Source organism: Lampris incognitus, chromosome 6 (genome assembly GCF_029633865.1).
Source record: "Lampris incognitus isolate fLamInc1 chromosome 6, fLamInc1.hap2, whole genome shotgun sequence".
In the NCBI taxonomy this organism is placed as follows: Eukaryota; Metazoa; Chordata; class Actinopteri; order Lampriformes; family Lampridae; genus Lampris; species Lampris incognitus.
In genome coordinates, this window is record NC_079216.1 from 60,247,817 (window position 1) to 60,273,524 (window position 25,708).

The following is a 25,708-nucleotide window of genomic DNA, read 5'->3' on the forward strand; positions in this document are numbered from 1 at the left end:
TTAGACATTTAAACAAGGAGTATAAGAAATGGTGTATTTAGAGAATATTTTGATCCCACAGGGATTACCTATAGGTTTTGTATTGCAGTTTTTGCTCATCTAAGTTAATGCATTCAATTTTGATACATTTCAAACAGTGGAAGTGAATGTTAGATATGAAAATAAAGTTGTAAAGAAGACCTCAGTTGTGCTTTGTGAATTCTCTTGGTTCAAGCGAAGCTGACGAGGCTGGAGCACGCCATGGAGGTGAAGTAAGCTACGTCCACGCTGTCCCCGGTGAGCGTGTCATTTGGGTAATCTGAAAAGCAGAAATCAAAACAAAGGAATTATCCATACTTACATTAGGTAAAAACTACTCAGTAAGGTGCACACAATATGGAAATGGTAAATGCACTACATTTATGTAGCGCTTTTCTAGTCTACCGACCACTCAAAGTGCTTTACATTGTATGCCTCACATTCACCCATTCACACACTGATGGCGGAGGCTGCCATGCAAGGTGCCAACCTGCTCATCAGGAGCAGTTAGGGGTTCGGCGTCTTGCTCAAGGACACTTTGACACGCTCTCTGGAGGAGCCGAGGATCGAACCAGCGACCTGATTACTAGACGACCTGCTCTACCTCCTGAGCCATGCTGCCCCCCCCTCCCCTCCCCCCCACACACACACGTGGTGCATTTGGTTGTAATTGTGGAGAAAAGTCACCTGTTTCAAAGGTAATGTGGTCAACCAGCGGTCTGTCACTGAGCTGCAGTAACGTCCTGCCTTCACGGTAGCCATGGCCGCTAGACACCTCAACCCCCCACAGCATTGGTTGTTCTCTGGGACACACAAAGACACACAATCAATAAACTTATTTGACTCACGATGGTGTATACAAGCTCTGTCAAACAAATCCATCTTTTGGCCCCACCTTTGTCTCACGCGCGCATGCTAAAACACCCCGTCACGGTAACAAAATACCAAATGAAATGGCAAGAATTTACGTCAGCTCATACAGTCGCCCAAGAAGTTGGCGAACAAAGGGTTGTCGTCCTTACTCCTGGTAGAAATGACTGATCAGAGCAGGTTTTATTTGCAGTTTGAACTCGTGGTCCTCGTCGTACGGACACGCTTTGTAGTACTGCAAACACAATCTGCAGGGGGAAAAAAATATTTAAATACTGTCACCCATAAAACAGTCATCTTTGTTCAGCAATGGATAAAGAGAAAAAGTCAAGCGGCCTTACTGTGTGAGGCTGAACAGCCGGTCGAAGGGCAAGCCTAAAAACGTACTGCAGATGGTAACTACCTCCAGCAGATGGTGCAGTTTCCTCACACGGATCACTTGCTCCTGATGGTCCACCTCCGTGCTGAGAAAGTAACTCTGTAGGGCAGAGCACATGGCCTCAGTCGTGGGAGCTGTCAGCTCAAAGCCAGCGTCTACAGATCTATATAGCTCCACTTACCAAATGGTTAAGAGTCGTCAATCCTTGCCCTGAGAAGAACAGAGACCCTCATTTGTACAGTAAAAGATGTAATTTCCCATTTCTTTTAGGAAACACAGATATTGGAAAAAGTAACAACAGTGTAAATAACATGCTATGGCCCAGGTGTCACAGCAGATGCCCCCCCCCCCCATTTACAACTTGCAAGAAACTTTGCATTAGGCCAGGAAAACTCAGTAGGGAAGGACACATAAACCTCAATCAGACAGATGTTCAGATGTTTACCAATGAGGTAGTTAATGTAGTCTTTCCTCATTTTGTCCAGACCCATTTCCAGCAGCATGTTGACAGGGGTGAGACCCGTAAGAGACACGTGACTGATCTGCTGGTGGTAGGACTGCAGGATGAGCTTACTGAGAGAGCTGCTACTGTCTCTGTGAATCTGATGGAAGAGACACAAAACATACAATTGCCTTGACGTTACAACCCTTAAGCTTTACCGCACGTGCAAACTAACGTCATTTTTGATACTTTCCATCGCCTGCAAATATAATTTTCAGAGTAGTACACACTTGTTTTGAGCCTGCCCCCGCCCGTTTACTTTTTGAAAAATGAATGAAAAAAGGGGGTGGAGAGCAAGAGGACGGTGATGGTGGTGTGGAGGGGTAAAAGCGGCAGTGCTGTAGCAGAGCATCACGGCCCCACCTTCTCAGGAGTTAACTGAGAAAGTTTAGCGGGCTAATGCCGCCGTGTCACTTTTCCACTCGGCACATATTTTATCGGCCTAATACACTGGACCCTTAGTGTCAGCGATGCAGTGATGGGTGTCGGTGTCTTAGACATAGGCAAATTTGGGGGGTTGATCATAATGTGCATTTTACCCCAGGAAAACAAAAACAAAACAAAACAAATTTTCTCTCTCAGTGCAGCTGTGTGATCCTGTCTCATTTTTTTGTTGTTGAATTTATCACCAAGGCAATTAGTTTCACCACCCTCTGAAATTATCAGCACAATTTCACCTCAAAATTTAAGGTTTAATACGTCCTTGAAAATGTTCAAATATTTATTATAATCTGTATATCTTTCTCTGATCAGCAAATGTAGGTTTTGGATATTGCATCACACATACCCATGGTTTGATGTCACCATATTGCAAAGCTTTAATAACTAATTTCAGACAGTCCCCGATGTCTTGATATGAAGCCACACCTGTAATGAGAAATAACAGAATAACAATGTTCAGTGTGTTGACCCTTCAACTGGACTCGCCACCACCAGAGGTTAGACACCTTCAACCGGACTCACTTTTTCTCATCCGAACCCACAGCTGTTCTACAAAATCCAGATCGCCACGTTCCATGAAGGAGCTGAAAATGGAAGTATCTGGCTCAGATTTTGTCTTTGGTGTCTGTAAGAAAAGAGCAAAAGGCTTGGCAAGCAACCGTATGCAGCCCCGAGAGAAGGGGCCTCCGTTGGTTGTGTTAATCTAACACCCTATGGGAGCGCTCATTATTAATTATACACTAACGCTATCATCATTTCCCTATTAATCCCGTGAGCGGCAGTGGATGAAAAGACGAAGAAAAGACAACTGGAGCGGGCTGGACAGGAATAATACTAAGTGAATTTATATTTTACTATGAATATGCGATTTAAAAAAAAAGTTTTTGGAATTTTCCCCCTTTTTCTCCCACATTATATCTGGCCAATTACCCCACTCTTCCGAGCCGTCTCAGTCGCTGCTCCATCCCCTCTGCCGATCCAGGAAGGGCTGCAGACTACCGCATGCCTCCTCTGATACATGTGGAGTCGCCAGCCGCTTCTTTTCACCTGACAGTGAGGAGTTTCGCCAGGGGGACATAGTGTGTGGGAGGATCATGCTATCCCCCCCCAGTCCCACCCCCCCGAACAGGTGCCCCGACCGACCAGAAGGGGCACTAATACAGCAACCAGGACACTTACCCACATCCAGCTTCCCACCCGCAGACACGGCCGGCCAGTTGTGTCTGTAGGGACACCCGACCAAGCCGGAAGTAACACGGAGATTCGAACTGGCGAGCCTCTCGTTGGTATGCAACAGAATAGACTACTACGCTACCTGGACGCTCCTATGAGATGCTTTCTTGACTACTGAACAAAGTTATAGCCATTCTCTGTTTTTTCCAATTCCCTCCTTTTTTGTTGACTCTGGTTCTGTCCACCACCAGCAGTTGTGGTGTGTTGTGTGTGGGTTACAGCAAGCGAAATAAACACTGGCCAGAAAACCATAATCTGCATGGAAATTAAGAGAAAAACAAAGGAAAGGATGGCCAGACTCTGTAAGCCTACCTCTTACAAATAATAATAATAATAATAATAGGTGGAACAAGGTGGGAATCATTTTTGTAACTTCAGCCTAGCCAGAACAAGACGGGACAACATTTTTTAATGTGTCACAGATGGGACGGGTAACCTTGCGGAGGTGGGACAGGACAGTTAAAATATCATAAGGGCTAGCAACAACAGTCTTGTCGAGATTGATGTCAGAATGTGACAATATGACGTTGAGCGTGGGTCCTGGTATCTTAAATTAACAGAAGTAATACTCGCGCTTATTTGCATACCGAGCAGGGAGCCAAGCTCCAACCACAAGTGGCCACTCGAGAGGCATTAGAGACACATTCTAATACCACGTGTGAACAGCAATCCATTTCATCTAGATCACGACACAATCTGGATATACCTGGATGCAAAATACCAAGTCTGTCTGAACAGTGTTACAATCTGCACTTGCCCCTATTTCCTCATGTGTGCTTTCCAGTGAAGTCTGCCCTCCCCCCCTTACCGTTTGTCATCTTACCTCTTCTGGTTTTGTAGCCTGATCTTGTTGTATATTTGGAGGAGTTTGAAGTTCTGAAAGATAATTTAAAAGTCATCTTATCTTCCTGTTTACATGAAGTCATTATAAACCAGAAATAGTAATAAGAAATAAAAGTAGTTATGTTAAGAGCCATGCCTTCCAGGTAGGCCTTGGTCAATTCTACAGCGGACTTGGTCTCTAAGGGCTCCATCCATTCAGTCTCACCAGTTCTTAAACCATCTGCAAGAATCTGATCCGAACAAGGATGAGCAATATTAAGTTATTGATCAGCCATACTTAAATTGACCTCCAATTACCGTAAAACACAAACCTGAAGAAACTCCAACTCTCTGTACATCTGGAACATTGGGCTCCTTGTGTCCCCACTGGAGATTCTGATATTCTGGGGATGTGCACATGAGAAAAATGAGACAACCATACCCATTATCAAGCAAACCAAACTAATGTTGCTTTGTTTGTGAAATGGAACTTTAATCAAACAGCTGCAGTGATTTAAATTATTTTTTGATACAAAGAAATATTTTCAACCCAATGACACAATGAGTGATCAGAAACCAATCGTTTTGTCACTATTTGTCCCTACTACCTAATGTATTTTAGATTAAACACAATTTGTAGAATAAGAGCACAAGCCATTGGTGAGCGATTGCTCCTTACCAGAGTGGCAGTAGAGGACAGCGGCGGGGTCTCAAGAATACTTTCTACATGGCTCCATTTAAAATCCACAGTCACAGAACTTTGGGACCCAATAGTGGTGTTTTCAACAACAACAGAGCCAAATAGGTTGAACTCTGCACTGCCTTTAATCACCATCTGGAAACAGTAACAGGCACATGAGTGAAAATTCATTCATGCTGACACACAACAGTGGAAGAGTTGTGATGTACCGAGGACGAATGGTGTCTTTTCTTGTGTTCTTGCTTGAGTTCATCCAAGGTGATGAGTGACCTTCTGTCCGCACTTGAACCTAGCAAAATAAAGTTTCAGTTCAAGTGATATAAACAATTTCACATTATGGATTTATGGCCAACATAAATCAGTCTGTCAAAATTGAGTTACCAAACGGTGTATTTATAGAGGACTGAAGCCTCCAGGTAAATACCTTTGCATGTGATAGAGTATAATTTGACTCCCATAACTTTACTGCCAGTGCAAACCATTTCTGCTCCCAACCAGGATGTTCTGGCTGGATCATTCATGTCGCAACGCACCCACAGAGGATGTAGGGCTTGGTTTTCAACTGAAGAAACATTTGTGTTTTGGGATATTGTGTACCAAGACACAAGTTGCCTGTAAAATGAAGGACAAATAAGCAACAGAAGAAAAACTTCCCTTTGCTTTCCATTTATCTTGCATGATACCCCATACTGAAATTATACAGGCACTTTACAGAAAGTTGAATCAGTTCATCTACTACTACTACTACTTTTGGCTGCTCCCATTAGGGGTTGCCACAGTGGATCATCCGTTTCCATTTCTTCCTGTCTTCTGCATCTTCCTCTGTCACACCAGCCATCTGCATGTCTTCCCTCACCATATCCATAAACCTCCTCTTTAGCCTTCCTCTTTTCCTCTTCCTTGGCAGCTCCATATTCAGCATCCTTCTCCCAATATACCCAGCATCTCTCCTCCACACATGTCCAAACCAATCTTGCCTCTTGCTTTGTCTCCAGACCATCCAACTTGAGCAGTCCCTCTAATATAACCGTTCCTAACCCTGTCCTTCATCACTCCCAGTGAAAATCTTAGCATCTTCAACTCTGCCACCTCCAGTTATGCCTCCTGTCTTTTCGTCAGTGCCACTGTCTCCAATCCATATAACATAGCTGGTCTCACAACCATCTTGTAAACCTTCCCTTTAACTCTTGCTGGTACCCTTCTGTCACAAATCACTCCTGGCACTCTTCTCCACCCACTCCACCCTGCCTGCACTCTCTTCTTCACCTCTCTCCTGCACTCCCCGTTACTTTGGACAGTTGACCCCAAGTATTTAAACTCATACACCTTCGTCACCTCCACTCCTTGCGTCCTGACCATTCCACTGTCCTCCCTCTCATTCACGCATAGGTATTCCGTCTTACTCCTACTGACTTTCATTCCTCTTCTCTCCAGTGCATACCTCCACCTCTCCAGGCTCTCCTCAACCTGCACCCTACTCTCACTACAGATCTGGATGTGATTTTCTTACCTGGATTACTGAGCATGCATAAAGACATATACAGGCACTTGTCTTATAGGGTTAAAATGCTTCTTCTTTTCTTTCTCCATCAAGGAGATAGGACTCACTAAACTACAACGCAAATCATTTATTTGGGATAAAATGCAAATATTGTAACCTTAGAGTCACCTTGCTTTCATGATAGGAAGAGGCTGTGGTCCTAAGTCTACCGGTGGTACAAAGCATGCATCATCAGAGCATGAGGATGCCTCATCCATTTCACCATCTTCAGTTGTTGTTACTTTCTGGACCTTGGATGGATGGATGGATGGATGGATCAGATCAACAACAACAGCAACAACAAATATTCCAGATCTAGTTGGTACAAAGCACTTACTGGTTTTTCGCAGATGAAGATTGTCTCTTTGCCACAAAGCGCCGTAAGCACAGGAAAGGCATCTCCATTCATCCTTAATATCTGGACGTCTTCCTGAAATCAAAGATTTTGCAACAGTGCTGTAACACCCCCAGCGTCTATCCGAACAATTGGATGGACGAGTTGCCACAAAGTGTAACCTTGCAAAGTGGCGCAAGCCCAACAAACGTACGTCACACGTGACCGCGTCCTTGTCTCCATCATCCTGGAAAGACCTGGAAAGGAAAAGCGCGGATGGAAAAAAGAAACGGAGCAAAATAGTTGTGGGAAAACCAAACACGATTAGTTGCGCTGGCCAGCAAGCGTACGCTGACATTTGCGTTATAGGGCGCGAACTTACCGGAGAATCTTTAAGAAGTTCTTGGCGTTCGTGATCACTTTTGAGGCCATGTCGAGGACGCGTGAGCAGGCTCGAGACGTTAGGCTGAAATTTGCATACCGCTACGAACTTGAAGCGTCGCGGGCGCCGGATGTCAGTTGATAATTTAACATCGCGCGCTCGGTGACGTAAGTGAGACGTCACACGGTCGTCGGTCAACGTTTTTATTTTTATTTTTTTTTATCTAAACGCTTTAAAATAGCCACAAAACAATGTATTCGTACAAAAGTAATGTGTCGAATCATAAATAATAAACAGGGGAAAAAATAATAATAAAATTATAACAAAAATGACGGCCGTGAGATCCTGTCTCGTTTTCTTCCGCAGACAGGAGATATAGACCCAGTGCCACGATCACTTTAAAGTCGATATCTAGAGTCCCCCCGACTTTGCTTTAACAATTTAAACGGCTTTTCAAAGAAAGTATTTAAAGGAAAGTATTTCTAAGAGAAACTGTAATGTTGTAAAGGAAAGGGCTTCCTTGTCGGAAGTGGTCCTCCGGCGGAGCGGAGGCGTATATGATTTGGGTTGGCGCACCAACTTCCTTTTCACTGTGGCCGCCATAGCGTGTGGAGCTCCGTTCCCGGCGAGCCGAAAACTTATAGTCAAATATGGTGAGTATTAACAATGACGCCTCATTGGCGTCAAACTTGATGGCTAGGTTTCAAGTCCTTTGCTTTTACTTTAGTCTGACACTTCTTTCGCTCCACGAAACGAATGTTCAAATCAAGAATTGGCGTGGTTTTGAAGTGGCACGCTCTTAGCTAGCGAAGCTATCGCAAGAAGCCATTTTGGATGAGCTGCGTTAGCGGCTGGTCTCTATTACACGTGTGACTGTTGCTATAATGGTAGAATGTTAGCTAGCTTGTCAAGGCCGCACAATGAGACCCCAGCAATAATAATGCCGTGCCATCGAAACTTAAGTTGGTAATTTTCTGTTATCCGATTCAATATAATACACTTGAATCCACTTTTACGACTTTAACCGATTTTGATGATATTTACCTGCTCCTTATTGCGCCTGCTGTCTCATGTTGAATGGCTCGATACGAGCTAGGACCTCTTAAGACGATTCTAACTGTGAACTATATTCGTCCGCCATTACTGCTATAAAATGTAGCGTGTTCCTTAAATCACAAGCTGAATTGCTGTTTCCACAGGCCTGTGCCCGACCCCTTATCTCGGTTTACTCCGAGAAAGGAGAATCGTCAGGCAAAAATGTTGTTATGCCTGCTGTGTTCAAGGCTCCAATTCGCCCAGACATTGTGAATTTTGTTCACACCAACATGCGAAAGAACAACCGTCAGCCTTATGCAGTCAGTGAACTGGCAGGTGAGCAAATACGTACATTTCGAACTGGTATTTTGAGGAAAACATGGTCTCATTTGAAGCTCTATAATTGAAATCACCAAACTAAAAAAAAATCGAAGTTTTATTAGCGTTGTCTAATTAATCTCATGTCTTTTGTAGGTCATCAGACCAGTGCAGAGTCTTGGGGCACAGGAAGAGCTGTGGCCCGTATCCCTCGTGTGAGAGGCGGTGGTACTCACCGTTCTGGCCAGGGAGCCTTTGGAAATGTGTCCTTTTTTGACAGTGAATGGTGGGGGGGGGGTGTCATTTTTGGAAGATGTGGCATATAAATAGTCATGGTAGACTTGCAATGATGGTGTAATTTGCGTCTTACACTGTGACCAGTGACAGAATGCCTGCTGTCATAGGCTGGCACAGATGGCTGACGAACAACGAGACTGAGCAGGTGTTCATAATCAATGTTTATACATAGAAGTAGATGCTGTGTTTTATATTGCCTTGACTTTACACCCAGATGTGTCGTGGAGGCCGCATGTTTGCCCCCACTAAGACCTGGCGCCGCTGGCACCGCAGGATCAACACAACCCAGAAACGCTATGCCATCTGCTCTGCGCTGGCTGCCTCTGCCTTGCCAGCACTTGTTATGTCCAAAGGCAAGTCTAGGTTCCAGATTATTTTCAATTACTTAAAGCTGCCTTAAACAACATTTCTCGATATTAACATTGAATCAAACGACTGTAATGTGAGAAGATTGCTTGTACTGCCGGTCACATTGAGAATCAACCCTACATTCTACATTTTCTTTATCCAGCGAAAGGCTTTGTCTTCATTTTCATTTCATTGTTGACAAAATCCGGGTTGTACAGTGACATCTCCCACCCTTCACTATAAAAGTGTGTTCGAAATTCAAGGAGTGGGGAAGGCAATCTAGGGTGAAGCTCACAGAGATCACAGAATGAAGTGTGATAGTTATTTATGTAGTTTGCAAGTTCTTAAGCAAAAATGTCAGTGATACTGTGTACTTGCCCATCTTGGAAGGCATGGAGCCACATCTGAGGAACTTTTGAATCCTTTGCGAAAATTTAATTGGTTGAAAAAATTGCAAGCATGTTTGTAACAGATGAGCTACTGTAGACACAGGATGAGAGGGGTGAGTAGTGAGTGTGTGTTTTGAATCTGGAGCACTACTACCTGCCATCTATTGGCCAGAAAAATCACTTCATACAGGTTTCAGCTAGGACTGCAAAATGTTTTGAATAAATGCCTTTAAGTTTGTTTAAAAGTGTATTTTTGAATGGAGAACTTGTAGTTCTGCGCTTACTACCTGCTACCATGAAGCTGTGTGGTCCTCCCAAGTTGTGGTAATTTCTCTATTCCTGGGCTTCTCTTTATATGGTGTTCCCTTGCTTTAGGACACCGCATTGAGGAAATCCCAGAAGTTCCATTGGTGGTCGATGACAAAGTTGAGGGCTACAAAAAGACCAAGGAGGCAGTGCTTTTGCTAAAGAAGCTCAAGGCCTGGAATGACATCAAGAAGGTAGACTAAAACTCTTGAGTATTCAGAACTTATGGCTCAAAATTGAGTCTTGCTGTGATGAGGTTCCACTTCAGGTCCGTGTTTCTGAATCCTGATTTTATTGGAAGTTCTGAGCCATATGACTAAAAATAGCCAATCTGCAGCATAACATTACATTTTTAGAGCCCTTAAACAGAACTTGTTTTTGCTTAATAAAGGTCACTTAAAGATGTTGCTCTTAGGCCATTGCAGTAGCGAACTTGGATTTTTCAATTGCATTTCTTGCTCATCAGGTATATGCTTACCAGATTTTTCCAATGTATTTCTTGCCCATCAGGTATATGCTTCCCAGCGTATGCGTGCTGGTAAAGGTAAGATGAGGAATCGTAGACGTATCCAGCGCAGGGGACCATGCATCATCTACAACCAAGACGCTGGTGTCACCAAAGCCTTCAGAAATATTCCAGGTGTGTTTTCCATTATGCATGATCCAGTAATACTGATGCACAATTTTTCTGCCAGTCAAAATTATAATGCTTACTCGATGGTAGCACAGATCAAGTGGAAAAGTTACAGAAGGAAATATAACTGGCAACACCATGCTAGTGTTGACAGCAAGCATAATTGGACTTAAAGCCTGGTGTATATTTAGACCAGCTGAGCTGATTGTCATGATATGAGGAGCATGTTTGACCTTATTTTCTTTTTTGTGTAATGGTTGCAATCCAAGTGTTGACTTTTATGCTCTTTTTTTTAAATTATTTTTTTAGGTATCACATTACAGAACGTCAACAAACTCAACCTGCTGAGGCTTGCTCCTGGTGGTCACGTTGGACGTTTCTGTATCTGGACTGAGAGCGCCTTCCGTAAACTGGATGACCTGTATGGCACCGGGCGTAAATGTGCTTCCCTGAAGGTGGATTACAAGTGAGTATTGGGGGAATATAAATTGTTACTGGTGCATTTGATACTTGGATGCATCACAGTGATGAGCTTTCACTTCGTGGTCCGTGTTTTTGAAACTTTGTGATAACTGAAGAAGTTCTGAGTTTGAGTGATACTTAGCTTAGTAATACAGCACATGATAGCTCTTTTCCTTACAAACCTGTATTTCTTTCAGTCTGCCAGGTCACAAGATGTCCAACTCAGACTTGACCAGGATTCTGAAAAGTGAGGAGATCCAGAAAGCCCTTCGTACACCTAAGTAAGTGACACACTCGTTCAGTTTTTAAATGTTGCCAATGGCACATCAAAGCATGATGAGATTCCACTTCTGGTCCGTGTTTCTGAATTCTTGATTATTATGGAAGTCCTGAGCTGTGCAGTTAATTCATTTATGAAGGTTGCAGATAAGTAAAATGGTTATTCTTTCACTGACGTTTATATTCTAATTGCAGCAAGAAGATCAACCGCAGAGTTCTGAAGAAGAACCCACTGAAGAATCTGAGGATTATGATGAAACTGAACCCTTACGCCAAGACGGCAAGACGTCGCGCTATCCTCCAGCACGACCCTGCTGTAAGTAGAAAACAGTTGCAGGCTGGTCAGCAAACCGGAGCACTTGAAGGTTGTCACTTCTAAATCTTATTTTGGTCTCTTCACAGATCAAGGCCAAGATGCTTAAACCCAAGAAGAGGCCAGCAAAGAAGGCAGCTGCTAAACAAGCAGCTAAACAAGCAGCTAAACCAGCCAAGGCATAAATTTGTGTTCATACAGACTGCGGTTCACAAATTCATTAAAATAAAAGTGCGTTTCAGTTACATTAGTTGTTCCTGTTGAAAATAATTTTAATTCACAAGACCTGATAACACCACATTTTGCAAATGCTAGCAAAAACGTGTATATAGCTGCTCTAAGCATGTCATAATGTTGACTATCAGGTGAAAGGTTAAAGCGTTTCTCACAAACAAAGGATTTGATCACAATTAGAAAAAAATGGCTTTTCAAGCAGGCCTGTCGCACAAGCCAAAGATTTGTTCAATACATAAGGTTAATTTCACTTGGCATGTAAGACTTATACTCTTAATGTACAACTAGTGATTGCACAGTATAATTTGCAATATGTATTTAAACTGTTTTTTTCTCAGTAAAACAGTCATTAATGGAGAGTGCGGGGGGGGGGGGGTTGATTGTAGCAGAGCTGCTCATTGGTCCGGTTGAAGTGTGGTGTGGATGGAGGGTATCAAACCCCTATGCTGTGGGTGGGGGTCACAGGCTGATTGAGTCCAATGGTACTACACAACCAGCCGGCAAAGTCCACTTCCTCTGCTTCAGACTGCTTGATGAAAGGGTGGACCTAAGCACAAGACAAAACGTTAACAATCACGAACTGGAGAAAGCTGGACGAGGAGTTGATCGGCATCAGTAAAGCGCACCCACCATCAGCTGTTTCAGGTCTGCTCTTTCTGCTGGATTCTTTATCAAACTGCAAAAGGAGGCATGTCCAATATCATCAACGTCCAACATTTTAATAAATACAACGTGTAGGTGATAACTATTGCCACTAGGTGGCACTGTAGTTTCTGATCAGCAATTAGAGGCCACTGGAGATATCAGAAATGATGTTGCTGCACGTTGATGACAGTATTTTGAATACTTTTTCTTTACCATTTGTTCACGAAGTCTTGGAATTCCGATCCAAATATCCCAGGTAGTTTAGGTGGGGGCTGAAAACAAGATGGTCCAATCAACATTCAGCAGTCAAGTGTTAGGGTATGATTAAACTACATAAATACAGGTGTCTTGAGAAAAATATGTACAATCAAGTTCAAACTCGCACACACCTCATTGACTATGTAGTCAAGCAATTCAAAAATAGCCATCGGAGGTCTGCTGTCCGGTCCATACGCTAGGTTGGAAAACACGAGAACAGCATATAAAGTGTAAACAACCTTGATTCTGATTTAATTTTACTACATACATTATAAAGGGTTGTGGTCTAGAATCAGTGTTTCTCAACCCAGTCCTCAAGGACCCCCCTATCCTGCATATTTTCTTTGCAACCCTGAATAGGTACCTGTTTGTAGTTATTCAACCAATCAGCAATGAATTTTGTCAGACGTTGCACACCTTGCATAATTAAGTGCTGCGAGATGATTGGTCGAGTAAGTACAAGCAGGGCTACCTATACAGGGTTACAATGAGAATCTGCAGGAAAGGGGGGGTCCTTGAGGACTGGGTTGAGAAACACTGGTCTAGATTGTTCTGTGACGTAATCAGTTCTGAAATCCTTTTTAAAAGGATTTCGGCGAGTCTCTGTTGAAGAGCTCACACGTTCTGATGCACAACAACAAAGGAGGTGAAGCGGTTTTCTGTCAAGACGTACAGCTTCCTGGTCGGCCAGGGGGTCGAGGCTTGGGCGAAGACTCACCGGGGGATCCTTCCCCCTCTACCGGGAAGCCAAAGATCTGCTCCAGCTCTTTCGCGTCGGGCGGTGGGATGGGGAAACGGCCGATAGCCATTTCCACCAGAGACAGGCCCATACTCCAGATGTCTGACTGGACAGAGTAATGGGTGCCCTGGAGACGCTCTGGCTGTGTAAACACATGGAAATTAGTAGTAGTAGAAATAGCAGTACTGGCATTGGCCTTACTGTATAACGTAATTACAACGGTGTGGTGACCCACATCTATATAACGAGAGACATTCACCTAAGAGGACGGTGTACCTTTAAGGGAAGAGGCGAGGGGTCAGATAATGCACTTCCGCTTCCGGTTCACCGTTGTTGTCGAATGTATGACATGCTAAGTTGGAGCTAGTAAACTACCTCGACTACGTCTACTCTCACGTCTCCTGTCTCGTTGTTTTCTAACTCCACATTGGTGACCCCGACGTGATCGAACTACTAATACGAGTATGTCTGACAACGACGACGCCGGGAATAATGCTGCCGCGGTACCCGCTTCCCGACGCCGGTGCTAACAACATGGCTATTGCTAACGCTAGCATTTACCCCGCTACTGTGAAGCTACCCGACTTTTGGCAACATAATCCACGGCCGTGGTTTCAACATGTGGAAGCCCAGTTCCAGCTGAGAGGGATAACGCAGGATGCAACGCAGTACTTCCACGTAGTGGCGGCGTTAGACCCATCGACAACGGCACTGTTGGAAGCTCCGCCAGCTGCTGGCAAGTACGATGCTATAAAGACATTCCTCCTGAAACTATTTGAACTGTCGGAGCTGGAGAAGGCAGACCGTTTACTGTCCCCGAATGGCCTCGGCGACGGCAAACCGTCTGAGTTAATGGAAAAAATGCTGTCTGTGCTGGGATGGGCTGATCCGGCCTTTCTTTTCACACACATTTTTCTGAGGCACTGGCCAGTTCTCCTCTCGCCGCCTCCAAGGACTACCGTTCTCTGGCTGCTGAAGCAGACAGGGTTTTCCTGGCCAACCGGCAACAGTTTGTGCATGCCCTGCTACCCCACCAGACCGCCCCACCACCACCTGTGTACAACTATATGGACACCGCGGCTGCGGTGACAGCCCGCCGCCAACCTGACGACGGGCTCTGTTATTACCATGCCAGGTTTGGGGCAAAAGCAAAACAGTGTCGCAAACCCTGCAGTTACAGGGTTCAGGGAAACGCCAAGGCCGGCGCTCGTTGACGGCTATGGGCGCCGGCCGTGACTGCAAGCTGTTGTTCATCAGAGACTCCTTGTCGGGCCGGCGGCTGCTGGTTGACTCTGGCGCTCAACGCAGCATACTACCAGCACAAGCTGTGGACACGATGACCGACAGTCACGGCCCCCAGATGGACGCCGCCAACGGCACGTCACGTCCATTCGGACGTACGGTATCAGACATGTGGACGTGTGTTTTGGCGGCCGACGTTTCGGCTGGGACTTTGTGACGGCTGCTGTATCCACCCCGCTCCTAGGTGCGGATTTCCTCTGTGCTTTCAACCTGCTGGTGGATGTTAAAAACTGTCGCGTGGTTGATGCCGTCTCTTTTGCGTCATACCCCTGCACGGTTGGGGGGGCTGGAGCGCTGTGCCTCGCTAACACACTCTCCACCGGGGATCCATACCAACGCCTGCTCGCCAATTTCCCCGAGCTCACCACACCTGTTCTGATCTGTTATTCCCACCTATATGCTTATTTAGGTGTCATTAATTATAAATGGTTACGCACACCGTTATTACACAATGCCTAACGTGGCTTGCTTTATTCCACCGTATTGCAAGACTGCCCGAATCATATCTCTCGCGCTTCTCCCCACATCAACAGGTGACGTCATACATACGGGTGCCCTTACATGCCAAACCGGTACATGACATCCTTCCTTTTCTGGGAAATAAACTTCAGGTTATTTTCAATTCAAAAATATGAGCCCATATAATGACAGTATCAAAACATTCCTAACCAAAACACATACCACATATTCTGTATGCTTTCACCTTAATTAGAACCATGTATTAATTCGCCATTAACACATATTCACTTATGAACAGTCTGTAAACATAAAAGACCTCTTAACATGTTAATTTCACATTTGCATCATCAAACAATCGTCACTGAACTTGACCCAACAGTTTTTTTTTACATTTCTCCAGTCTATGTCATATCATAATCTACCAGCCTTGATGGCAAGCATCTCTCTCTTGGAGGCCTGTCTGCCCCCGGGGTGTCATTGCTGGTGTTGCTCCGCTCTGCGTTTTGAGCACCCAGTGTCTCTCTGTTTGATGTGCAGTCCTCGGCATCCTGTGATGCTTCTGCTCCAGCAGGTGTCTCCTGAGTACTGGTGTATCGCTTCACGAATGTTGTGTTCCGTGTGTATCTGGCTCCGGTTGGAGATTCGACGACAACTTGGTTTCCTGATTTGCTCACCACCTTGTGTGGCGTTGTGTTGTCAGTTCATCAGTCTTTTCTTGTCTCACCAGGACCGTGTCACCGACATTGACATCCGAGTACCTGGCGTGATGCCGTTCGTCTGCATAGATCTTTGATTGTCCTTTCTGTTCCGCATCTCTGTCTCTTACCTCCAGATCAGCGTGTGCTGCTGTGATGCTTGGCAGCTTCCCCCTCATCTTTCTTTTGAAGAGCAACTCCGCGGGACTCTTCCCTGTGGTCGCGTGATCGATGCTCCGGTATACTGTCACATACTTTCTAAGTTCTCGCTTCCAATTGAGTCCATCTGAAACAGCGATGCGAATCCTCTTCATCAGCGAGGCGTTTTGACGTCCTACCTCGCCGTTCGCCTGCGCCCATCGTGGCGTTGTTTTCACATGCTTGATTCCGTTGGTGTCACAGTACTCACTGAACTCCTCTGATTTGAACTGAGGACCCTGGTCCGACCTCGGTGTGACGGGAAGTCCATGTCGACTGAAGATTGTCTCTAGACTGTCTATCACTTTTGACGTGGTTGTGGACTTTAACACGTCATAATCATAGTAGCGGCTGTAGTAATCAACTACAACTAGAATCGAGTCACCTGTCGGCAGGGGTCCGCGTAAGTCAATGGCAATATCTTGCCAGGGCCCCTCTGGTAACTCTGTTGGTCTTAACGGTTCCGGTGCGTCTGGCCGAGCAACAACTTGGCATCCGTGGCATGACCTACAATGTCTCTCGGCTGCTCTGTCCATTGTTGGCCACCAGACTTTGCTCCTGAGGTGCTGTTTAGTTCGGACAATTCCTAAGTGTCCTTCGTGTGCTAGTGAGAGAGCGCGTGCCTGCAGTACTTGTGGCAGCACAATACGCGTTCCATGTAGAACCAACTGTCCTATTACACATAACTCACTAGCCACCGCGGCATATGCTGCGCACTTCTCAAAGTGTCCACTCTTAATAGCTTTACGCACCTTGATCAGCTCCTCGTTGTGGGCTGATGCCTCCTCCACCTCGCGGGTTCTCAATGCTCTGGGTGTGACACTCACTGCAACAAATCTCACATACTCGTCGGATCCGTGTGCATGTTTCTGTTTCAGTGCGCTGTTCCCCAGCAGACGTAATAGTGGGTCTGCTATGTTCTTTTTGCCTGAGATATGTACTACTTTAAAATCATAAGGCTGTAACCTTAGGACCCATCGCTCTATACGAGCGCATGGTTTCGAGCGTGGGCTGTAGATAGATTCAAGAGGTTTGTGGTCTGTAACCAAGTCAAATCGTCTACCATAGATGTATGGGTGTAACCTTTCACTCGCCCATACCAGACCTAAGGCCTCTTTCTCTGTCTGAGAATACCTGCGTTCACAGTCGGTTAGACCACGACCGACATAACAAATGGGAACATTTTCTCCATTCTGGGTCTGTACTAACACTGCTCCTAATCCCACTGGACTAGCATCTGCAATGATTTTGGTCGGTGCATCTTTGTTAAAGTAGGCTAGTGTCCCTGCTTTGGCTAAGCCCTCTTTCAGCGCCTCAAACGCTTGTTTCTGTTCTGGACCGAATTCAAACGGAGTGTCCTTTCTTGTCAGGCGTCGCAGCGGCTCTGACACTGTTGCAAACTGTGGAATGAATCTGCTGCTGTAACTTACGAGCCCGAGGAAGCTTCTCACCTCCGATGCGTTTTCCGGCTCTCTCGCCTCGCTCACGGCTCTCACTCTCTCCTCTGTAGGACCGATTCCTTTTTCAGACAGCAGGATTCCCATGAAAATCAGTCGATCCATGTTGAACTGACACTTGGCAGGGTTTAGCGTCAGTCCGCACTCCTCCAGTCTCCTCATGACTGTGTGTAGTCGCTCGTTGTGTGTCTCCTCATCCTTAGCGTGGACTATGACATCATCTGAGATGTTCTCCACACCTTCTATACCAGCCAGTGCAGCGGCGATTTCATGCTGGTACTGTTCGCTGGCGGAAGACACGCCGAAGATGAGTCTCTTGTATCTGTAGACTCCGTTGTGGATGGCGAATGTGGTGATTCCGCGTGATTCTGGGGTCATTTCAAGTTGGTGGTAGCCCCACTTTAAGTCCAGTTTACTAAACACCACCGATTCATTCATCCCTTGTAGTAGCTCATCCACAGTGGGTGTTGGATACCTCTCTCTGATGATGGCAAGGTTTGCCTGTCGCATGTCTAAACAAAGTCTTATTTCTGAGTTTGCCTGGGGCACGATGACCACTGGATTTACCCATGGTGTTGGTCCATCGACCGGTTCTATTATGTCTAGATCCAGGAGCTCTTTTATCTTGGCCTCCACAGGCGCCCGTAGGTTGAAGGGTATACGCCTGAGTGGCTGTGCTACTGGTGTCACCTCTGGGTCTATGTGTAGCGTTATCTGTTTTGTTTTCAGCTTCCCTACCCCCTGAAATACAGTCGGGTGCTGCTGCTGAAGTGATTGGTTCATGTCTCTGACGGCTGATATGTTGGCACCTATTTTCAGTACACCTAGTTTCATGGCCAACTCTTTTCCTAGTAGTGGTTCTCCATCACCTCTGATTACTATGAATTCTGCTTGTTCACAGCGTTCTCCTATTTTTACTTTGCATGTGAACGCCCCTTTAATGGGTAGAGGTTGGTTAGATGAATAGGAAAATAGTTTCCTTTCCGGCTTTGGTACATATGAGTGGCACCTAATTTTCTCTGACTTTAAACCCTCCCAGGTCTTTTCGTCTATCACATTGCAAGTAGCCCCGGAGTCGACAAGCATCTTCAAGCTAACTCCTCCCACATTTATGTTGAGCCTATCTGACTTGTTTGTATCATTCAATACAAAGGCATAATCATGTTCTTCTATCTCTATTTTATGCACTTTTTCCTTTCCTGTTGCACCTTTTGTTTTGCATTGCTTTGCGAAATGGTCTCTACCATTGCATTTGCGACACGTTTGGCCGCGCGCGGGACAATTGGGGTCTTGCCCAAAGTGGTCTGAATGTCCACATCTTAAAACACGTTTTGTCCATTTGGTCCGTTTTTCCTCTATCCGCGCCCGGTCTCCCTTGTCCTCTCTTCTGATATTTCCCTCCTTTCTGTGAGACACGACTCACAGTCGACTCTGCTTTCCCCTCCCTCACAGACATCCCCGCCATTTGTTCTTCAATTTGTTCGCACTGTGCCGCCAACTCGAGAGCGCGAGCAAGCACCAAACCACGCGCCTCCTCGAGGAGTCTACGGCGAATATAACTCGACGTGCATTTGCTTACAATTGCGTCTCTAATCTGATCGTCGTGTCTCCACCAAAACCGCAGTCTTTTGCCGCACGTCTCAAGCGTGTAGCGAATTGTTGTACTGTCTCCCCCTGATTCTGAGAGATTTTCTGAAATGTCTGGCGGGCGAATGTAGCATTTACTTGAGGCACGAAATATCTGTTCAAAGCTGCAACAGCGACATCATAATCAGTCACCTCTCCGGTGGCGTCCAAAGTTGAAAAGATGTCCTGTGTGTCTGGACCTGCGTGATGCAGAAGAAGTGCTCTCCGGCGCTGCTTCACTGCATCCTCGGTGTTATCATCGATGATCAGACCTTTCCCATCAGCAAACAGTTCAAATGACATTAGCCATCTTGTCCACCGCGACCCCAAAGTCGCCGGGTCGGAGTAGCGACCAAACGCCGGTACGCATGCTGTCTTTTCCATGCTGCCGCCCTAGCTAGCAAGCTACAACTGTTAGCTACACTTCAGATCTAACTAAACGTTACGAACTTTAGCTCATCACTTAGCTTAGGCTCGGTACGTCACTCATCGCCATTGTTCTGATCTGTTATTCCCACCTATATGCTTATTTAGGTGTCATTCATTATAAATGGTTAGGCACACCGTTATTACACAATGCCTAACGTGGCTTGCTTTATTCCACCGTATTGCAAGACTGCCCGAACAATATTCCTCGCGCTTCTCCCCACGTCAACAGGTGACGTCACATACATACGGGTGCCCTTACATGCCAAACCGGTACATGACAATTCCGAAATCGACTTAGTGCGGGGGTATCGCCAAGTGCCGGTCCACCCACTGGATGTCCCAGAAACGGCTGTCATCACACCCTTTGGGCTCTTTGAGTTTTTACGTATGCCTTTCGGCCTTAAAGGGGCGGCGCAGACGTTTCAGCGCCTTATGGATTCTGTGCTCCGCGACATGCCATTTTTGTTTATGTATTTAGACGACATCCTCGTGGCCAGCGCGTCGGCGGAGGAACACGTGACGCACCTCAGACAGCTGTTCGACAGGCTCGGCGAACACGGCCTCATCATCAACCCAGCTAAGGGTCAGTTCGGGGAGTCGTCCATCACCTTCCTCGGGCACCACATCACTCCACAGGGGGCCGTTCCCCTCCCTGCCAGGGTTGAGGCTGTCACCATGTTCCCCCGCCCCCGCACTGTACAGTCGCTGCAGGAATTCCTGGGCATGGTGAACTTTTATAACCGTTTCCTGCCCCGTACCGCCCACATCATGCGTCCCCTGTATGAGGCCCTGCGGTGAAAGAAGTCTAAGGACGAGCTGGACTGGTCTTCGGGGATGGCCGCCAAGACCGCGCTGGCCAACGCTGCGCTGCTAGCCCACCCGTCGCCTGCCGCCCCCATAGCCCTTACAACGGATGCCTCCGACTACGCCGTGGGGGCCGTGTGTGAGCAGTGGGTGGGGGGGGGGGGGCTGGCAGCCGTTGGCGTTCTTCAGTAAACAACTCCGTGAGAGCGAGCGCAAATACAGCACCTTTGATAGGGAACTACTGGGTCTCTTCCTCGCAACCAGACACTTTAGGTTCCTATTGGAGGGCCGACAGTTCACCGCTTTCGTGGACCACAAACCGCTGACGTTCTGTATGGCCAAAACCTCAGAACCGTAGTCTGGGCGTCAGCAGCGCCATCTCGCGGCGGTTTCCGAGTTTACCACGGACATACAACACGTGTCGGGAAGGATAACTCCGTCGCCGACTGCCTTTCACGGGCGGTTGTTAACGCCGTTCACTTGGGACTCGACTACGCCGCTATGGCAGCGGACCAAGCCAAGGACGCGACCGTTCAAGACTACCGGTCGACCCCTACGGCGCTACGGCTGGAGGACGTGACGTTCGACGCGGCCAACACCACCCTCCTCTGTGACATCTCCACCGGTCAACCGCGCCCCCTGGTGCCTACTTCTTGGCGGCGCCGAGTTTTCGACACCGTCCACGGCCATTCCCACCCGGGAGTGAAGGCCTCGACCAAGCTGGTGAGCGTCAAGTTCGTTTGGCCTGGGCTCCGAAAGGATGTTAGAGCCTCGGCCGGCTCGTGTGTGGCGTGCCAACGCGCCAAGGTGCACCGCCATACCAAGGCCCCTTTGGCGCCGTTTGTGGTTCCAGAGAGGCGGTTTGACCACGTCAATGTTGACCTGGTGGGTCCCCTGCCCCCCTCCCGTGGTTATACGTTCCTCCTCACTATTGTGGACAGGGCCACCAGGTGGCCAGAGGCTATTCCCGCACGGGCGTTCATCGGCTGCTGGGTGGCCCGTTTCGTTACGCCTGGTGACATCACGAGCGACCGGGGCTCCCAGTTTACCTCGGAGCTCTGGACGGCGGTCGCTGAGCACCTGGGGGTGAAGATCCATCGCACTACGGCGTACAACCCGCAGAGCAACGGACTTTGTGAGCGGTTCCATCGGGACATGAAAGCCGCTCTGCGGGCAAGCCTCACTGGCTGCGACTGGATGGACCGGCTCCCGTGGGTCATGCTCGGCCTGCGTTCGGCCCCGAAGGAAGACCTCCAGACCTCCTCCGCTGAGCTGGTGTATGGCCAGCCCCTGCGGGTTCCGGGGGAGTTTCTTCCGGATGCTACGGCTCCCTGGTCGGCCGCCTCTCACCTCAGTGTGTCCCGGAGCGCTGCCGGTGCCTTCGCTCCCATTCCGATGTCTCAACACCGCCTCCCCCGGTCCTACGTCCCCAAGGATCTGCCATCGGCAAGGTACGTCTTCATTAGGCACGACAGCCATCGGTCCCCGCTGCAGCCCCCATACGACGGGCCCTTCCGCGTCCTGGAGGTGGGGGATAAGAACTTTGTGGTGGACATGGGGGGCAGGCCGGAGCGGGTCGCTATAGACCGTCTCAAGCCCGCTCACTTGGACATTGGGGAGCCAATGCAATTGGCCCTACCCCCGCGGCGGGGGCGCCCTCCTAGGTCGGCCCCGGCACCTGCCTCTGTTCCTGCTTCGGCCCCGCCTATGGCCCGGGTTTCGGCCCCATCTGTTTCCCCTCCTGTGAAGCGCAGCCGTTATGGCCGCAGGGTCCGCCCCCTGACTCGTCACCTGTTTTCCCTGTCATTGACTGTTCTGTTGTAGAGTCTATTTTTATGTTCATGACTTGCACTTTTGCTGTTTTGCATTGTTTTGTGTAGGTGAATTCTGGGGGGGCCTGTGTGGTGACCCACATCTATATAACGAGAGACATTCACCTAAGAGGACGGTGTACCTTTAAGGGAAGAGGCGAGGGGTCAGATAATGCACTTCCGCTTCCGGTTCACAGTTCAGTGTCGTTGTCGAATGTATGACATGCGAAGTTGGAGCTAGTAAACTACCTCGACTACGTCTACTCTCACGTCTCCTGTCTCGTTGTTTTCTAACTCCACAACGTACTCATATTTTGCTTTAGTTAATATTTTTAGTTTTGTTACTTTCAGTGAAAAGAATCATAACGATTGAAGATGACCAAAAAATGTAAAGGAGCAAATGTATGGGATCACAATGGTTCTGCGATATCGGCATGCTCCACGACACCATACAGTGGCTTGCAAAAGTATTCATACCCCTTGAACTTTTCCACATTTTGTCTCGTTTCGACCACAAACATAAATATATTTTATGGGAATTTTATGTGAAAGACCAACACAAAGTGGCACACAATTGTGAAGTACAAAGAAAATTATATATGATTTTAAGAAAAAATTACAAATAAAAAACTGAAAAGTGCGGTGTGCAAAAGTATTCAGCCCCCCTGAGTCAATACCATGTGGAACCGCCTTTTGCCGCAATTACAGCTGCAAGTCTTTTGGGGTATGTCTCTACCAGCTTTGCACATCTAGAGACTGAAATTTTTGCCCGTTCTTCTTTGCAAAACAGCTCAAGCTCAGTCAGATTAGATGGAGAGCGTTTGTGAACGGCAGTTTTCAGATCTTGCCACAGATTCTCAATTGGATTTAGGTCTGGACTTTGACTGGGCCATTCTAACACATGAATATGTTTTGTTTTAAACCAGTCCATTGTAGCCCTGGCTTTACGTTTAGGGTCCTTGTCCTGCTGGAAGGTGAACCTCCGCCCCAGTCTCAAGGCTTTTGCAGACTCCAACAGGTTTTCTTCCAAGATTGCCCTGTATTTGGCTCCATCCATCTTCCCATCAACTCTGACCATCTTCCCTGTCCCTGCTGAAGAGAAGCACCCCCAGAGCATGATGCTGCCACCACCATGTTTGACAGTGGGGATGGTGTGTTCAGAGTGATGTGCAGTGTTAGTTTTCCGCCACACATAGCGTTTTGCATTTAGGCCAAAAAGTTGAATTTTGGTCTCATCTGACCAGAGCACCTTCTTCCACATGTTTGCTGTGTCCCCCACATGGCTTCTGGCAAACTGCAAACGTGACTTCTTATGGTTTTCTTTTAACAATGGCTTTCTTCTTGCCACTCTTCCATAAAGGCCAGATTTGTGCAGAGCACGACCAATAGTTGTCCTGTGGACAGATTCCCCCACCTGAGCTGTGGATCTCTGCAGTTCGTCCAGAGTCACCATGGGCCTCTTGGCTGCATCTCTGATCAGTGCTCTCCTTGTTCGGCCTGTAAGTTTAGGTGGACGGCCGTGTCTTGGTAGGTTTGCAGTTGTGCCATACTCTTTCCATTTCCAGATGATGGATTGAACAGTGCTTCGTGAGATGTTCAAAGCTTGGGAAATCTTTTTATAGCCTAACCCTGCTTTAAACCTCTCCACAACTTTATCCCTGACCTGTCTGGTGTGTTCCTTGGACTTCATGATGCTGTTTGCTCCCCGATATTCTCTTAACAAACCTCCGAGGCCGTCACAGAACAGCTGTATTTGTACTGAGATTAGATTACACACAGGTTGACTCTCTTTAGTCATTAGGTCAACATTCGATCATTCAGCAGTCATCAGGCAACTTCTGAAGGCAATTGGTTGCACTCAGAGAAAAGGGGGCTGAATACTTTTGCACGCCGCACTTTTCAGTTTTTTATTTGTAAAAAAATTTTCAAATCGTATCATTTTCTTTGTACTTCACAATTGTGGGCCACTTTGTGTTGGTCTCTCACATAAAATTCCAAGAAAATATATTTATGTTTGTGGTCGTAACGTGATAAAATGTAGAAAAGTTCAAGGGGTATGAATACTTTTGCAAGCCACCATATCAGTCAGTCTTGGATGCTGTATTCTGTTTCCCTGCAGATATGAGGCTAACCCTCACTGTGCGGCTTGAGTGCAACAGGAAACGGAGAAACGCACTCACAGACATGTAGGAGCGAGTGCCCACGAAGGAGTTGGCCATGGAGTCAATGAGCTGCCCGCTCACCCCGAAGTCACACAGCTTGATCTCGCCACGGGAGTTCACCAGGATGTTGGAGGGTTTGACGTCTGAAAGCGAAAAGATGGGGTACTCAGGAGAGCGCGCCGGGGGGGCAATTTTAAGAGGCAACCCTCTGTGCTGCAGCATACAATGAAGTTACAGTTGTCAGTTGCAACGCAACGGGTGTATAGCATGTTGTCAGTGGAAAGGCCGGGCAGAATCCTGCATAGTGCTCATGTTTCTGTTAGTGCACCACATTTCAGGTCAGATCTGAACAGCTGGAGAGGAAAATTACTTGAAGGTAAAAATGGATTAAGTGCTGAGGTTTCAATTGTTGCGATGTTCAATTACGCCTCCGTAACAGGATTTTTTTTTTAAAAATACCTCACACGTTAGCTATACAGATGCTTTTTTTTTCAGTTGTTCACTGCTCTTTAATTCAGAGCAAGCCATTTTGAGTATGAGATATCAAAGAGATGGTTAAATAAATGAACCCCCGTATAAACACAGCATTCACCTCTGTGTCATCCCTTCCATCCATCCATCCATTATCCGAACCGCTTATCCTGCTCTCGGGGTCACGGGGATGCTGGAGCCTATCCCAGCAGTCACTGGGCGGCAGGCGGGGAGACACCCTGGACAGGCCGCCAGGCCATCACACACACATTCATACCTAGGGGCATTTTAGTACGGCAGATTCACCTGACCTACATGTCTTTGGACTGTGGGAGGAAACCGGAGCCCCCGGAGAAACCCACACAGACACGGGGAGAACATGCAAACTCCACACAGAGGACACCGTGGGACGACCCCCAAGGTTGGACTACCCCGGGGCTCGAACCCAGAACCTTCTTGCTGTGAGGCGACCGCGCTAACCACTGCGCCGCCGTGTCCGCCCACCATGAGTTAAATAGCCAGTTACCTCTGTGCATGATCTTGTGTTTCTCTCTCAGGTAGGACAGCCCCTTGATGACCTGGAAATATAAACAACGCACATCAGCCACACGTGTCCATCAGAGACCAAATCACTTTCACAGGAAAGCTGCAGAGTCGCAGCCACGGTGTCTTTTTTTTTTTTTTTTTTTTGCTGGGAGAGGAGTCTGAGCTACCCACAGCGATGCTGACTTTGCCGAGGATCTGCTCTGGGATCTTGCCCGCTTTCTTTAGCGACTGGTCCAGGGAGCCACCGTCCTGCAAGCAACGGCAGAAGAA

General features: G+C 47.1%; 3 protein-coding genes and 4 non-coding genes across 7 annotated transcripts in view; 5 read left to right on the plus strand and 2 right to left on the minus strand.

Annotated features, from left to right (window-relative positions):
- Nucleotides 1–164: 164 nt before the first annotated feature.
- Nucleotides 165–7,271, minus strand: zwilch (zwilch kinetochore protein). The gene is made up of 18 exons (XM_056282271.1): nucleotides 7,222–7,271; nucleotides 7,054–7,096; nucleotides 6,843–6,935; nucleotides 6,635–6,756; nucleotides 5,390–5,577; nucleotides 5,175–5,254; nucleotides 4,945–5,100; nucleotides 4,598–4,669; nucleotides 4,423–4,516; nucleotides 4,267–4,319; nucleotides 2,733–2,835; nucleotides 2,557–2,636; nucleotides 1,713–1,869; nucleotides 1,449–1,477; nucleotides 1,230–1,366; nucleotides 1,041–1,136; nucleotides 706–821; nucleotides 165–298 (listed from the first exon to the last, which is right to left on the minus strand). The coding sequence occupies exons 1-18, from the start codon at nucleotides 7,269–7,271 to the stop codon at nucleotides 210–212; spliced, it is 1,758 nt and encodes a 585-aa protein (XP_056138246.1). The 3' UTR covers nucleotides 165–209.
- A 479-nt stretch (nucleotides 7,272–7,750) lies between these two features.
- On the plus strand, nucleotides 7,751–11,847 carry rpl4 (ribosomal protein L4). The gene is made up of 10 exons (XM_056281361.1): nucleotides 7,751–7,874; nucleotides 8,421–8,592; nucleotides 8,731–8,837; nucleotides 9,086–9,224; nucleotides 9,984–10,108; nucleotides 10,425–10,554; nucleotides 10,858–11,014; nucleotides 11,208–11,291; nucleotides 11,485–11,605; nucleotides 11,692–11,847. Exons 1-10 carry the CDS (start codon nucleotides 7,872–7,874, stop codon nucleotides 11,785–11,787), a joined length of 1,134 nt encoding a protein of 377 aa, XP_056137336.1. The 5' UTR covers nucleotides 7,751–7,871; the 3' UTR covers nucleotides 11,788–11,847.
- LOC130114883 (small nucleolar RNA SNORD16) lies at nucleotides 8,917–9,015 on the plus strand. Its single transcript, XR_008810475.1, has one exon. It is a non-coding gene; the product is annotated as a small nucleolar RNA SNORD16 (small nucleolar RNA).
- Nucleotides 10,158–10,225, plus strand: LOC130114880 (small nucleolar RNA SNORD18). The gene has a single exon (XR_008810472.1). It is a non-coding gene; the product is annotated as a small nucleolar RNA SNORD18 (small nucleolar RNA).
- On the plus strand, nucleotides 11,068–11,139 carry LOC130114881 (small nucleolar RNA SNORD18). The gene has a single exon (XR_008810473.1). It is a non-coding gene; the product is annotated as a small nucleolar RNA SNORD18 (small nucleolar RNA).
- LOC130114882 (small nucleolar RNA SNORD18) lies at nucleotides 11,339–11,407 on the plus strand. The gene has a single exon (XR_008810474.1). It is a non-coding gene; the product is annotated as a small nucleolar RNA SNORD18 (small nucleolar RNA).
- A 141-nt stretch (nucleotides 11,848–11,988) lies between the features above and the next one.
- map2k1 (mitogen-activated protein kinase kinase 1) overlaps nucleotides 11,989–25,708 on the minus strand; it is a 20,740-nt gene continuing 7,020 nt past the window's right edge. Inside the window, exons 4-11 of the mRNA XM_056281360.1 lie at nucleotides 25,610–25,687; nucleotides 25,419–25,470; nucleotides 24,440–24,564; nucleotides 13,413–13,620; nucleotides 12,871–12,935; nucleotides 12,695–12,753; nucleotides 12,467–12,512; nucleotides 11,989–12,383 (exon numbers count right to left, since the gene is read on the minus strand). Coding sequence (XP_056137335.1) covers nucleotides 12,270–12,383; nucleotides 12,467–12,512; nucleotides 12,695–12,753; nucleotides 12,871–12,935; nucleotides 13,413–13,620; nucleotides 24,440–24,564; nucleotides 25,419–25,470; nucleotides 25,610–25,687 — 747 coding nt within the window. The 3' untranslated portion in view covers nucleotides 11,989–12,269. The remainder of the gene's footprint in view (nucleotides 12,384–12,466; nucleotides 12,513–12,694; nucleotides 12,754–12,870; nucleotides 12,936–13,412; nucleotides 13,621–24,439; nucleotides 24,565–25,418; nucleotides 25,471–25,609; nucleotides 25,688–25,708) is intronic.

Bases quoted from the DNA above. Each gene is read 5' to 3' on its own strand.
- zwilch (XM_056282271.1), bottom strand. From the start codon at position 7,271: ATGGCCTCAAAAGTGATCACGAACGCCAAGAACTTCTTAAAGATTCTC. The intron at 5,578-6,634 runs GTGACTCTAAGG...TTCATTTTACAG, and splicing joins CTTCCTATCATGAAAGCAAG to GCAACTTGTGTCTTGGTACA. The intron at 822-1,040 runs GTAAGGACGACA...TGTGTGTCCCAG, and splicing joins ATCAGTCATTTCTACCAGGA to AGAACAACCAATGCTGTGGG.
- rpl4 (XM_056281361.1), top strand. The intron at 8,838-9,085 runs GTGTCCTTTTTT...CTTTACACCCAG, and splicing joins GCCAGGGAGCCTTTGGAAAT to ATGTGTCGTGGAGGCCGCAT. The intron at 10,555-10,857 runs GTGTGTTTTCCA...TTATTTTTTTAG, and splicing joins AGCCTTCAGAAATATTCCAG to GTATCACATTACAGAACGTC.